General features: G+C 33.9%; 1 protein-coding gene across 6 annotated transcripts in view; it reads right to left on the bottom strand.

The window, feature by feature from the left end:
• The window catches only part of CACNA2D1 (calcium voltage-gated channel auxiliary subunit alpha2delta 1), a 368,498-nt gene that overhangs the window by 169,804 nt on the left and 182,846 nt on the right, over positions 1 to 15,848 (bottom strand). For all 6 annotated transcript variants that reach the window (XM_058420484.1, XM_058420485.1, XM_040063345.2 and 3 more), the window contains exon 5: positions 3,558 to 3,602. In XM_058420484.1, the coding sequence (XP_058276467.1) occupies positions 3,558 to 3,602 (45 nt within the window). The remainder of the gene's footprint in view (positions 1 to 3,557; positions 3,603 to 15,848) is intronic.

Here is a 15,848-nt window from a genome sequence, read left to right as displayed (position 1 = left end):
TTCTTTATTATAGAGTAATAAAAAAAAAATGCATTCGTTTTAAAATCAACCACAGGCATGTTTCAGATTTTTGCTCCTAGTGGAACCCACACCTTGACTCCTAGTCACATTCTGAATTCACGCTTTGTGCAGATACTTACTGCCCAAACTGACCTATAATTTTTACAGCCTCCACGTTAGCGCTGTAAAAGGAAATAAGAAGTGCTACCATCACTTAGTACGTGATCAATAATTGCACATGGAGCACAGCTCTGTTAGTCATGACTGCAAGCCAGCCTGAGACTGAGTGAAGGCAATGTGTAATAAATCACTTGCGCTAACTGGGGACACAGCTCCTGCCAGGAGATACAACTGGCTGCTCCCAATTAAAGTCCAGGGATTACAGGGAAACTGGAGACTTTCAATGATGTGCGGCTGGTTTGATGTTAGAGACATTTCTTTGTTTGCATTACATCCTTCTTTCCATCAAATCACTTCCTTAGGTTGTTGTAACTTGTGCGTGAAAAATTTTATGAAACCATGACAAGAAATTATACTAAAAATTTTGGAAAAGGAGCAAGATTCAAAGAGGAGATGAGAGAAATGTTTAGAAGGGAATTCAGGATAAATGAAAATTAAGCAATTGAGAAATTTAGTGCATAGATGAGTTGTGGATTACTTGATTACAAGGAAACAGAAAAAAAAAAATAGATTTAGGAAGAAATAATAACCTACATGTGGAATCACTGAAAACAAAATGGAGACCAACATAAAGAAGAGGAAGAACTGAGCAGTGAAGATAAATTACTATAAATAAAATGGGGGTACAAAGACTAGATGAGAAAACAGGCAAAGCAATATGAAAACTAATGGAAAAGAGCAGCTTAATGTGGGACTACTCAGTTGTCCAATAAAAGCACTGCAGCATTTGTCCAAATACAACAAGCTGTTGACACCTGCAAATTAAAGTGCACAAACAGGCTGCAATATATCAAGCTGAAAGAGTTCTTGGGAAAAGGACAGTGAATGAAAACCTGAGAGACCTGTACTAAATTACAAGTTTGGCCATTATCTTCCTATGAGGTATAAAAAATGGAAATATAATACCCCCTACCTTGTTGTGCGGAGAAAACTCATTAATTATCATCAAGTGCTCACACATTACATGGAGCGCTGGGGGGAGGGGGAAATAAGCAAGCTGAATATAATTGCTGTTGCAAGATAAAGAGTACAAAAGGTCTATTACTGATTGATGGACTATAGGGTTACAAATTGATCGTTTTATCTGAGAGACTGATAAATCCAAAGGCCAGAGAATGATTGGCCTTCATGTGCTTCTTTATTTTTTTTAAGTACAAGCAGGCCAGTCATGAGATTTGAAAAGGCCCATCAAGACAGCAGATGAAAAATGAGAGAAGGATCTCCTGAATGTGGTATGGAAATGGGAATAACAAAGGAAAAGTGAACTGCAGCATATAAACATACACCAGAAACATACACGGAATTTAAGAGGACGGCTCTTCTGAAAAGACTGTAATATTCAAAGGATGCGTGGAGACAAATAAAAACTGCCAGGTAAGACCTGTGAGATTAATTTCTTTGAATTCTTCAGCATCCAAAAGTTAAGATCTAAAAGGATCTGTTACAGGGACCTGGTCAACACAAAGAAACACACACCTAGAACTGATTCAGTTCAGATAACCCGAGATGTCTGTCTCAAAACAAACTGAACAGTTCTCTAGAGATATCCACAGTGATTAGTTTAGATGCCTAATTTTAATAAATTAATTTCTGCTACTAATTATTCTTGATTGTACTCAAAGACAAATACAATATCATTTCCAGTGAATAAATGAAGGCTCACAGCATGGAAGAGGAAAAAAAGGTGTGGACTTGTTAGAGACAGAAGGGAATGGATTGCAAACACAGTTTTATTAACAACTAATTGAGAGATTATTCTATTAAAATGTTTCAATATTTAAAGAAAAAAAAAAAGCTGTTCCAAGAATTTTTATTTCTGAGGCAGGAAGAGGGAAGAACCTGTGGTATTTACACACATACTTGAGATCTAGATTAAGGTCTTCTCAAAAAAATCACTGATCAGATCACTGACTGTTGTATCCTTATCACTTCTTGACAAGAAACATAATTTGAACATTCATTCTAATGAATGTTCAAAAAGACATAGAAATAAAACTGAAACAGAAATAAAACAGGATATCTTGTCTAACAAACTTTGTTTTAGTGTGTGTGTGTGTATGTACTTTTTTCTTGAAGGGAAAAGAATATCCTGAAGAAAATCATGACAACAAAGACTAAACTCTGAAATAGCATTTCCCTTCCTGCCTTGCCTAACAGGTTTGGATTTTGGTTGTAGAAACAGTAATCTCAAGACTTTTCCCAGTACTACTTAATCATAACAGATACATCACAGTTTTTACTTCACATCACAATCTACCATTACTATCTGGTATATTTAGATTAAAAATCCAAAATTTAAGTTTGGCAATTCTGTTTCCACAGATAATCCGCTGGAAGGCAGGAAGACACCTGCCTTCCAGTGAATTTAATGAGAACAGAATAATATATTTCAAATTTAGGTTACTTGTAATGAATTTTACTTAAATCATGCAAACTTTAAAACTCAGGACAGTAGTTGTGGTATCTGAAATGAAGTACTCATAACTCTATACAACTGCATAAAATAGTCCTGCTTGACATGATCTATGTACCTTCTTTAATTGCCTTACAGCAGAAGCATCAATTACAATAGTGAGGCCATCAATCTCTAAAGTATGCTTGATTAAAAAGTGCAAATGAAAGATGCTGGCAATTCTGATTAAGACATTTACAACATTTTTCTGTGGCCTTATATATTAAATCTATAATGAAGACAAGCAGTTGTATTATCTCCGGTGAAGGTGAGGATAACTTACATTGTCTCCAGAAAACATAAAAAATTTTAACAGTTAATGGCAGATAGGTGACTTCCAACTGCTATGAGTTTTAGTGAACCAGGAATTGAAGTATCATACACTTAGTTTAAATCTTGTGATTGGATTTTCAAGTTTCCCAAATCTTATTACAGTCACATAAATGATCACACACTGAATGAAATTAATTATTCGGTATAATTTCACATCTTCTTTCTCCTCATGTAAAAAATTTATTACACAGAATACAGAACAACATCATATGATCTTGGAAAATAAGGCCAGAAAATGTTTTCTTCAGAGTGAACTGAATTATTTACATTTATCATTTTGATTCTCCAATCCTATAATTATGAGTTTATTACATTTCAAAAAGTGAGTTATACTGCTGTCAGGATCTTCATTCTCCCAGCACATTTTCTGCCTGACCAGTAATTCAGACTGTATGAAACAAGATAGACTTTGAGAATAAAAACATAAAATATTGTCTCAGTCTTGAGGAAACTTTTGAAGACATTTTTAAGTTTCTTGCTTTTTTGCTTCTGACAAATCTTTAAATGATAGTCTTGGAGTTTCATTAATATTTTTATTCCCCTAATTTTCTGAGATTACAGGCGATGAAATTAAATGAAACATATTACTTACATCATTCTGATCGTCTTTTGCATTGTAATAGATTATATCATTATTCTGTAAGAGAAAGAAGAGTAATTCTGTTAGTTAGAAAGCAGAGAATAAATCTATGTAGCAATAATCTCTATTTTTGCAAGTTACATTTTGCAACAAACCACCAGTTCTTTATGTATACTCTTTGAAACATGACAGACTCTGATCTTTGCTTGCTCTCTGTTGCACGCACGATTTCCCATGCTTGTGCTTAACTTCAGTCATTTAATGAATGAATCCCTTCTCTTCCATGGGAGGCTGCATAAGTCATTCAAAACACAACTACAAAAGTACAGATAACATTGGACAAACTCCAAAGCTCATAAAAGGCTTCCAAAAGCTCTTTCTGTCACAGACATGTGACTTTGACTGTGCAATCTGGGGATTTATGCACCACGACATCCAGCAGGCAGCAGATGCAGCGAGGCACAAGCTCTGCTAAGTGGGGTAAGTATTTGCTGTACACGTTTATTGTTTTATTCACCTCCCACTGCGAAAATAAAATCTGTGAAAACACATCACAGGAGAGTCTGGCTGTTGAGAGTGTACAGCAGATCCTGGCAGCTCTGTGGAAATCCTGTACCGTGTAATTCAAACAAAACATAGAAGGAGAAGATTGCTTGTTCCCATTCCAAAATCAGTCTGAAATTCCATTCAGTGTTAACTTCTGTAGCTTTTTGAAAATTGGGGTATATCCTATGGAGTACAGGGTTTTATTTTTCCTGACGAAATATTACTGAAATATTTAAAAGCCTTGAAGATTTAGGTTCACTGGAGTAGCTTTCCACCAAATAAATTGCTGCAATATGCCCAAAGCTTTTTGCATAAAATCAATTTCATGTGCATTTCTGTATCAAATAAAGACATGTATTAACACAGTCTTTTTAATTACCTTTACTGATTTTGAATAACTAAAGAAAAGGGGAAGTTACATTTCTTCATATCCAGCAGGGTGCTTAAAATGGGTGATTGCTGCTGACCTCCAAAAATTGTCTCTATTTTTTCAGTTTTGTTTATGGTAATACCTTTTATGTATCTAAATGAAATGTTGACCACAATAAAGTGTTTTCTTCTATAAATACCAACAGGAAAGAATGCTTTCAGTAATCGTTTTTCAAGTGGATAAGCCAACGACAATTTTTACTTTCACTCAAAAAGTATGATGCATTACAAGTTAATGCACTTCATCTTTACAAACCATCATTTTGCTCACTCCATAAATAATGACATAATTTATTCTCCTCTGTGACCTTTTAGAGAGTCAAACATGAAATTTATTTCAGATGAGGTAAATGCCATTTTGAGGTAAATGCTATTAACATGAATTCATCCTTTTCCCACAAAATGAACTTTTCCACTTTTCCATCAAGGCACTCTTCTATACATAGGTCAGTTGGTTGTGCATCTGTAGCTGCGTAACAAAGCCAGACATCAAGGCATTACAGACACAGGAGGAAATTCTTTTCATCATTAAATACTGAAGCTAATTGCCTATTCACTTGATTGTTGTAAAGAAAAGACCATATAATGCTTGTGGAAGCCTTATAGTAAGTCAGAAGAAGCAAAGGTTCTATTTTCTTTGGTTCCTCTTCACTTTGCAAATAGCTATGTATGAAACAACAGTTCTGTAAATAATGTGATCCATTTAAAAGCCTCTCTGATTCCTTAGCAGACAGCATTTGAAACTGCGAAGGATGCAGCTCTGAGTGGTACTAGGCAGAAATGTTAACACAAGTGTTCTCATCACAGGTGAGCTGTTTAGTTAAAAAACAAACAAACAAACAAACAAAACGCCAAACAAAAACAACAACAACAAAAAACCAAAAACAAACAAACAAAAAACCAATTTTGTTCACCACAACTCTTGATATCAGGTCGTATTAAAGCATTTTCCTTGCAATCTCATCCCTAGAAGGTTTTGTTAAAGGAAAAATGAGAGCAGGAAAAGCAATACAGGTAAAATTAACTGAATATACTGTTTTTGTTTACTGTTTTGTTTTTAAAAGGAACATTTTCATAAAATAAAATTTCTATTAGGTCCTCTTTCGTATTGACTCCCATTAGATATGAGTTTATTTCCTGAGCCTCTCTCCACTGCTCTTGTTTATTCTGCTATCAAGTCATTATTGTATAGGATTTTTAACACTGACATCAACAGATGTAACTCTATTCATCTGCTTAAACAAAATGACTCTTTATTTTACAATCATATTTTCCTTGTCTTTTATATTTTTATTTATTTGTTTAGTTTTCTCAAAGCTGCCATAGTTTTACTATCTATCTCTACTGGACAGCATTTTTTAAATCACCTTTTAGAATAACATTTCAGGAACATGATATATTTACAAGTTAATGAAAATAAACACTCCCTGTCCAAATGGCTTTGATATTTTTGTTAGGTGATTCATATCTTGTAGTCCATTACCCTGCCTGGAGATATTACCTATATAATGCATAAACTGATACTGACATTGGACATATCGCACTACTCTTCATATAGAAAATATGAGATACCCAGTGCTAGGACACACTGAATGCTGTATGGTTCACAAATTAGATTCATGGATCACTCAGATCTTTAGAGGACAATTTTTCATAATTTAACCAGTTCTAGTTGGCAAGAACAAATTGCTTTGTTGCTGGCTCTCAAGTGAGTAGTTTAGTTATTTATTAACTTCTTGACACAAAGAATTTGAATTTTCCCACTGCTGTACAATTTTGCCGCTGAGTAATACTGAAAATTTGGTCAGCAAACCAGAGTTACAGTGTAAATATACTAGATATTTATTTTTGTTCTTTATCCAGTAATGCTGTGGAAGAGAGGGGGTAAAGACTCACTAATACTTCTGTTCACCAATGAAGGGATTAGGTGAGGCAGTCCTAAAGCTGAACCTATAAAAAAATGACTGCAGGAGACCATATGCATAAAGCAAAAACTGCAGTGCAGGATCAGTATATGATTTTATGGTTTTCACCATCTTTAATTCCTCTTTCAAAGTAAAAAGTTTTAGTATATGACAAAGACATGTGGCAAGCCATATAAAAATTACATTAACGACCAAGTACTAAATGTTTTATTTTTGACTCTTAGTATTTTCTTCTCTTTCCTAAACTTTTATTTTTCTTCTACGCTTTCACTGATAGTATTATCTGCTGAAGTGAGATTATTCCACTGTCTTTACATTGCTTTTCATTTCAATCTGTTTTCCAGCTCAGGGTATAAAACAATTTCAATAGGAAACATTATATATTGGGTACTATAAATAAATTCTTAAATTTCACCACACAAAATCTGAAGTTGATGGTCTCTATAGTCTCATTGTCTAGAGAAGAAAAGCATGAGGAAAAATCAGCTTACAGAATATCTGCAGATGAAATCTGAGCTCACACCAACACCAACCGCTAATATTTTGCTTCTTTATAGAGCAAGTTTGCAGACATGGTCTATTGATTAAACAGGTAAACGCCTAAATTCAATATGATTACAAAATTACAGGATTACATGAATGTAGCTGCAGTTGGCTTTTTATCTCAGGAAACAACACTTTTTTCAATCAAGTCCTTTTATAAACAACAAGAAGGGATTATATTGCAACAAGACATACCGGCATACGGGCATATATGAATAGCAAAAATTGTAACAGTATATCTATGTCATTTTGGTGGTAAGAAATCTACACCCTCCTTTCCAAAGTGCCAAAATGAAAGCTCCTGGTCATTCCTGCCATGTAGTGGTGTCTACAGGAACATCTCCTCTCTAAATCTTATGTTAGAATGCCAATAACTTTTTGTGCAGTATGCGCTCCACCAACTAGTCTAAAAGTTCTTTTTTGAAGTCTTTTTCAGCTGACATCCAATGCAGTCTATTCAGAAATGCTGCTTTCTCTGAACCTGTCGTTAAAGTTACTTAAAAACTCAGATCTATTAGTGGGATTCCAAGAGAATATACAGGACCCAGGTCCTGGGATGTAGCCTTAAAATGGTGTTCGGCCTACAGGGGAGATTTGCTTGAAATGAATTCTAGAATTTTATGAGACTCTATAATGAATCACAAGAAAATAAATTGATTATTAAAAAAAAAAAAAAAAAAAAAGAAAAAAAGAGAGAGAGAGAAGAAAAAGATTTTCTCCACCTTTTCATATAGTAAGAAATTAATATACTGTATTCATTTTGACAGATACCACAATTATCCTTTTTTCCCTAAAAGCTGGATTTCCACAACAATTGTAGGTAAAATGTTAAAGTAAAAAAATTACACTTTTAGCCATTACAGAGACTACAAAATAATTAACTCCCTCAGGAAAGAAAACAGAAGAGTGTTAGTTGAAGGTCTCCACAACTCAATGATTTTCTTCAGTTAACTCCTGGAAGCAAACTAAAAATTATTTTAGCAGATAATACTGCAAATATATATTACTACATATTTATAAATGCATGTTTTAAAATATGAAATTAGAGCCAAATATGTTTATTTGGATTTTGTTTTAGAACAGGATACTTTCCATGACATCTAAATATTTTACCCAAGAAGTACTAAAGCACCCAATGTGACTCTATGTAAAAAAGCTACTGTCTATTGCACATAATCTGCAAGTACTGAGGATTCTTTTAGCTTGCAGGTAAAGGAAGAAATCAAAATCAGGGATATGCCAAACCATACAGCAAATATAAGTCTGATCTTGACTCTTCAGTTTAAAAATAAGTTCTTAGAATTACAAATAGAAATTTGGAGAACATTTTAAAATTATACTAATTGCACACATTTGGAAAATATATTGATGTTAGTGAAAAAACTGGGAGTCTTTTTGCTTAGCATGAAGCAATAAAAATATTAATAACACTGGTCCATTTCACTGTTTAGGCAGACCAAAGAAAATTAGTGTAAATCACCACAAATCCTAAAAAAAAAAAAAAAAAAAAAAAAAAAAACCCAACCAAAAAAAAAAAATTAAGTTTTGGCAAAACATCCATTTAGTAATTAAAAAAAAAAAAAAAAAAAAAAAAAAAAAAAAGAAAAAAGTATTCCTTTTATCCTCCTGGATAAAGAAGTATATTTAAAAAAGTTCACTCTAATACCTTTGGGGTAATTAAGATTTAAACCCATCCTATCAATTTCTATGACATATAATCCTGGCAGTTTTAGCTTAATCCTTTATACAGTCTGACATGCAGTTTAAGGCACAATTAGACTTCTCAGAAAAGAAAGCTAAATATGGCCTACCACACAAAAAATTACATCTATTTTTAAAGAGGATAGCATTAGGGAATAAAAGCCTGCAAACAGGGAAAAAAAAAATCAACTACTACCATCTCTTTTGTTACAGCTTTGTGATTTTACAGAAGTGAAATTACACATCTAAAATAAGGGGCTTAGCAGCTAATAAGTTGGTTTTTCCCCTTCAGTATCCATGTGCAAAAATACTGATTTATCACTTGTCCTTAAAATGAACAGAATTTCAGGCAATAAATTAAACCAGTTACAATTACAATTACAGTGTATGCACACAGGTAACTTAAACATGGGCTGTAAGAAATTGGTTAGAATATGCACTCAAAACATGAAAACTGGAATAGAACCAAGATATTAAAAGAACATCAAACTAATAAAATAAAAAAATAAAACAGTGAAATGATATTTTATCAAGAAATATGTCACTATAGTACCCATAATATGGACAAATGAGTCACTTGGGTTAGACATTTTCCCCCCAAACATAATTTGATTAAATAACTGCTTTATCAGAATATTAAATTTCATACACTAATTAAAACCTTCCAGGTCTGCACTATAATTTATGATAAGCCTTTTTCATCAGATTTGTGTAAAGAGCTTTTCTCAAGATTCCACTGAGACTAATAATTGAAATGAAAAGATGAAGGTGAAGATTACAGGAAATAACACAGAGGAGCATTAAAGGTACTGCACACTCTTTATTATGGAATATTCTTTATTTTAAATGGTGAGAAAGGTCAACTTTTTCAGCATCCATGTACAGGTAATTCCTTCACTGAAATTATCAATCTGAAAACCTTTAAACTGTACTGACAGTTTTCATCAGGGGGTCACTTGACCATTCACAGTGCATCAGATTGATAAATAAAATGAGTAATTTATCAATCATCTGCATGCTCAACAGAAAGACTAAAACATACAAACCTTTTTTAAAGAAATGTTAGGTAAGTGTAATGCATACATACAGAATCCAGATAAAAATGCACTATAGGAAAGATATGCTTTAAAGCCCTTGACATCAATTCTGAGGAATTGTGATCTGACATTAGATCCACAGATTGCAGCGCTGAAGATGCTCGGATTTTAGACATCTGAGTTAAAAACTGAGATCTTGAAAGAGTTAATTAAAGTCTAAACTGGGAAGAAGATAAAACTCTGGAAATATCTGAGATTCCACCATAAATATTCCCTAGGTATCTCACATCCCACATATCCCAGGCTGGTCTCAGCTCTCCCTGTGCCCAGGGACTGTGAGTAAAGCTGCTGCTGCCACCCATCCACTCCTTGGTCCACTCAATGGCCTGACCTTGACAGTGACACATTTCCTTGTGTCCTTCTGCTCACCGGGACAATATCTGATTATGTGATGAATTTAGCCACACTTGATTTAATTTGTCTTGTGCAAATTATAATTAGTAAAGCTGAGTATGAGGGGTTTTTTATATAACATTCAAACCTCAGGAGGAAACCCTGCTATTTTTCACAGGACACAATAAGTAGGGGTTTTTTGCCTTTTTTTTGGTTGTTGTTTGTTTTTGTTTTTGTTTTGTTTTGTTTTCTTTTACCTATTTTTTTTCTTTTACCTTTTGCCTGTATTACGCTACATTATACATTTACTTAGAAAAAAAGGGAAGTAGTGAAGAGTATTAAGGTTACCTGCATAATCTCAAAAAGAAGGGTAACAAACATTAGAAAGAGTACTTATGACTTCAGATCTCTATAATTCATCACAGAAACTGTAAAGAATAGGAGAAACTTCTCGATGTCAAAAAAAAAAAAAAAAATCCACTGTAAAAATAACTGTTAGAAACGCCATTGGACTACTTAAACTGCCAGGATGATACTTAACTTCATGAATAAAAGTTAAGAATACATTTCAAGTGCTAATTGCACACTTTGACTGTAGAAGTAAATGTCAAAAGTAGTTGAATGTGTGAGGTTGAATGTGATAGAGCCCAAAAGATGATGAGAAATACAAGTCAGACAAACACACACCCAAATCAAAATCTGTAGAGCTCTCTATTCTTTTGAAAGAAGACAACATACTCCATGAATAACTTCTGCATAAAGACATCCTCTGGCTCAATGGCCTGCAGTCAAGCACCACTCTCTGTTAGACATGCAGATAATTGTTAAGGTAACAATGTATTTTGGCAATTTGCCTATTGGTAAGAATAGTATTATTATTTTTTTTCCCAAGTTACTAAATCATATTGATATTCTCTGCTATAGTTGTCTACATCACAGACTGACTGCTGTTTTAGTTAGTCAAGCTGAAAAATTACCCTCAAGAATGATATTTTGATCCACAGTAAAACCTAGGATTTTATGTACTTGCATGTGTGACAAATGACCAGGAAAGAAAATCATAAGGGGACTCTCCTGGAGTTATCAAATTTAAAACAGCCAGCTACATATGTCAAAAAATAGGAATAATCATCCTCTCTATTCTTCCCCCAGTCCTCTAAGCCAAAAGCAAGGAAGAGAGAGATAACCCTGAGAAACAAAAATATTTTAAATCTATTTTAATTTTGGTAAATAAATGCTTCCAAAATATCCAGGAAACTGCTAATTTTCTCATCACAATAACTTCCTCAAAGTATAAGCAACTTCTTTTTACAAGGCAAAATGCAAGTGATTATAAAGCAGATTTCCAGGTGAGAAAATGAAATTAATTTGTTAGCAGCTAATTAACCTCTATATCACACTATCTGATCAGTTTAATTAAAGCAGCAAAGTATGTTTATTATAATTTATTCAGCATTACTTTCTTTAGTTGATGAAAGAATTTTAAAAAATAAAATAATTATTTAAAAAAAAGTCTAAACTGATTGCATATTATCTGGATTGTGACTAGAGCCACCAGTGGAGTACAGGAGCCTAGTTAAACAATTTGGACATGTTTCCTTTGAATTCACAAGAAATTGGCACTTTGAATTCATGCTTATGTAGATTCTGGGATGTAATGAACCTCTTACACTATCATAACTGAATATAGAAAATATACCAGTCCTCCAACTCCAACAAATCTTCAAAAGCCTTTGAGAAAATTATTTTCTACAAAGCTAGAGGCAAACATTTAGTAGAATTTGTCCCCGTCCCCCCCATAAAAATGTGTAAATTTGTTACATTTCTTCTGTGTTCTATCCATTACAACCAACCAATAAGACCATTTTTAGCAAAGCTGCAATCAGTCGTTACAAAAAGGAACAAAATTTTAGGCATATGATAAAACTCAAGAGGGTGGCTTCTTGGTGATCAGTAAGAGTGGCTGAAGTATGTATACTTTGAGGCTTATCTTCATGAAAAAGAACACAAACAAAAAAAAAGGTGTATCACAAGAAATACATCACACAAAGTCACTGCAACTAAATTCTAAGCAATAGTACCCAAAAAACATTAATGTCTTTTAAGACTCTCACTGGAATAGAAAAATGCCAACGTTTTACATAACTTTCCTTAAACTGCAGAGAACCTCATAAAGCTTTTTTTATTTTTGTAATGTAAAACTAAAATACAAGATTTTAGGATATTTCTATGGGGTGTTATACTACTATATAACACAGGAAAAATGAATTTTCATATAAAAATTATGAAAGTATGATCTGAAATTTGGATCACGCTTTACAATCTTGACACTGACCTGTAAGTTTAGTGATCTCTAATATTTTTTAAAGCTTTCCCTGTCCAGATCAATTCTTCACTGAGTTTATTCAATAACTTAAACCTAAAACCCCAAAGAGTAATAGAAAAAAAAAAAAAAATCCCCAAAACAATTGCTATAACTCATCTTACACAATTTGCATGAAATGTATGAGAAAAACCCAACCAAATCTCTCCATTTCCTCCTAAATGTGAAAATGTGAAAAGTACTTTTACAAAAGGTAATAAAGTTCAAAACATGTCAGGCTATGTTTTCTTTTCAGATTACTTTGGCTTACCCATGTAACAAATGTCTGGCATATTGACTGGTAATTGTTTTAATGGGCCTCTTATAAAGACAAATCTTTCTTAAGACTTAATCTAAATTATGTTTCCTCTTTCTCTGATGTCTTAGAAAGAAAGCAACTCCGGACAGTAGTTACCAGGGTCTAAGACTTATCCCAAGCTCACCTAATTAATAAAGAACAGAAAGATTAATAATTTAATTATTCAGCTTTGGCAGCTGTTTTGTGTTGTTGTGTACTCAGTCACCGCAATAAAGCAAAGCTTCAGGAGCACACTTTATTTTAGAAGTAGCTCAGTAGCATGAGAGAAACCAGCAGCTGGAAAATATTCCTTCTACTGTTTAGTATGAAATTATGAAGACTTTTCCAATTAATCACTACAAGCAAAAGGTTCATATCAAAAATAATTAGAACAAAATTAATTTTCTTCTTAATTATTCATGTTACACTGGTATGCTGGAAGTCCTGCAGAAGAGAAATAGGATGTAAGAGTTCTAGCAACATCTTGTTATTATGTTTCTCGTTCTCCACCTTAACAACAGCACTGAATGAAAAGGGGTTTGTGTCTCCTTGCATGGATCACAACACGGGTTTCTCACTCATCAGGTATTTGATGTTTATGCCACAAACTGCAAAGAAATACAGAGAAACCTTCGAAAGCCAGACTGATGGCTGCTGGCTGTCAGTGGGATGGAGAGAAGAGCAATCTTTCCTTGGGAACAGTCCTGGGCTTTAACAATACAGAGAAGGAATCATCTAGTTATGGATTTGCACATCCTTCTAGTTCAAAACTGCACGCAATTTAAAAAAAAAAAATATTTTAAGTTTTGTATAGATTAATCTTATTCTAGGCAGAGACTTATTTAAGTTTACAGCATTTTAGCATTCCCATCAGAATCTATGGTAACACATGTAAGTTTGGGCCCTTACACTGTATTATTCACTTTCAAATTTTTGTACAAATCTCAGCACTTTGAAATTCATCTCTCTTTTAAAATTCAGGGTGGACAGACAGATATATCACCAAAGTGTGAAGATGTGAAGAGACAGACAATGTGAGAAATTTTGAACAAGCAAAATAGCTCTGTCTTGTAAAAAAAAAAAAAAAAAAATTGAAATTAAGGCAGGTATTTGTTTAAAAAGACAGTCAGAAAGAAAGGCTCCTGCAACCCTAATCAAGAAGGCTACTACGGGAAGAGCTTAGCACTGGAAGACCACAGTGAAGAAGAGAGTATGAAATAATTTGCTAAGTATGTATTAAACTGATTTTAGTTTGAAGAAATGCACCATTTTATTCCCTGAAATTTATGCTGTGTGGCTTGGGACTATCTCAGCTCAGCTCTCACAGCATCATTACACACTAGTACAGAGGCATGAACTGATATTGCAGAAAGCACAAGAGGGAGAAACTACCAATGTTTAAAAAGGGATAATGGAAGATGGGAAACTTAGTCTGACTAGGAAAGAGGGAATGCTGCAAAACAGGGTGAAGTGTCTTGTCAAGGATGCTGCCACATTCACATCCACAGAAGACATAGCAGTGAAAACTGGGGAGAAAGGCAGGAGACTACTGCAGCAAAGCAGTCATTCCAAACTGTTCCCATCAATGACCTCGTTGGCAACAGCCAAAACTTCCTGGGCCTCTTTCCTCTCCCTTCCCTCCTATTCTCCCTTCTCATTTTACACAGTTCATATTATAAATTTTGCAATCCACCTTTCTTGAGACTATTTTCTTTTGGTTTCACTTTAGGAAGTTCGCTGAACATGATGGGCTGACAATTCTTACTGCTCCAGAAAACTGTATGAGCAGAAACCATCCAAATTAGCCACTCTTTGCCTAGTAATGTCCTCCAAAACTATTTCAGCAGCCGATGTACTACAAATACCTCTAAAGACTTGTCCAATGATCAGCATTGTGCTAAACCCCACTATCGTGATGAGACCAGCAGAGTCTGTGTGTTCTTTGGACACAGTGAACTGAAAATCTCGGGCATAAGTAAACCATGGGTTCCTGCACAGAGTGAGCATTAGCCAGCTGTAAAAATACTGATCCCAAGGGCCAGGACTTCTTTTCTGCAGTAAGCTACAATAACACTGTTGACACTGAATATGAAATATTCCTGAGGTTTAAAACATGAAAGAGGTAACATTTCAAAAGGATGGGCACATACTAGTTTAACCACTTGAGAACTGTGTTCTCAAAGTATCTGAGCCCACCAGCATTAGTCCTTTGTAGACCTCCAAAAGAAGACACAGCTAAAAGTGTGTTCCTGTTCACAGACATAAATACATAAACACTATTGCATGACCTCTTTGAGCATAAATGCATGCAGATAAATATATAAATGCATGTGTAAGTATAAACACAGAGGAAAATTTATACAATTGATGTCTGCATATAAATAACTTCTACCCATTTAAGTAGAACCAGCCCAGTCTTAAAAGTTGTCCTATTCTCAAAATGTCACCTACATGTTTACGAACACTGAGCAATAGGGAAAAGCATATCTAATATCTCAGAAATCTGTAAGCTTTAACTCATTATCTTCAAGCAATAAAGAAGACTATTTTCTGTTTTATACTAAAACATTTAAAGCTCTTGAAAATATAGTATTGTAGAGCTCATGCACAATAATAGAATTTGATGAATTCAGTTGTATTTATCTTAATATTTTCTTATCAGTATAGAGATGACATGAGGAGCTGAATGAATTAAGTGCATCCTATTCTTGACAAACATGCACAAGTTCAATTAAATATATGGATTTGCACTGCTCTACTCTTACTAGTACATGTAGACAATTCAGCGAATTATTATCGTGTCAGTAAAACCTACTGATGCTAATCTGTAAAGTCCTATCCTGTCTGTGTCATAGTTATTTTTCATAAAAGCAACATTCATAGATCACAATCATGGCCGAGTTCATAATATTGTAAATATTTTCACAGAAATAGTGGGATATTTCCCTGCTGCTGTTGGCTGAATGTCTGAGGAACTTACTAAATTGATGGATTTTCCCTTCCAATTTTCAAGGTTAAGTTATCTTTGCTATGTATCTGTTGCTAAACAAAAAACTTATTTCCTCTTGA

This window comes from Hirundo rustica, chromosome 4, assembly GCF_015227805.2.
Source record: "Hirundo rustica isolate bHirRus1 chromosome 4, bHirRus1.pri.v3, whole genome shotgun sequence".
Classification (NCBI taxonomy): Eukaryota; Metazoa; Chordata; class Aves; order Passeriformes; family Hirundinidae; genus Hirundo; species Hirundo rustica.
Note: the sequence above shows the minus strand (reverse complement) of the source record. Positions and strands in the feature narration are given on the sequence as shown.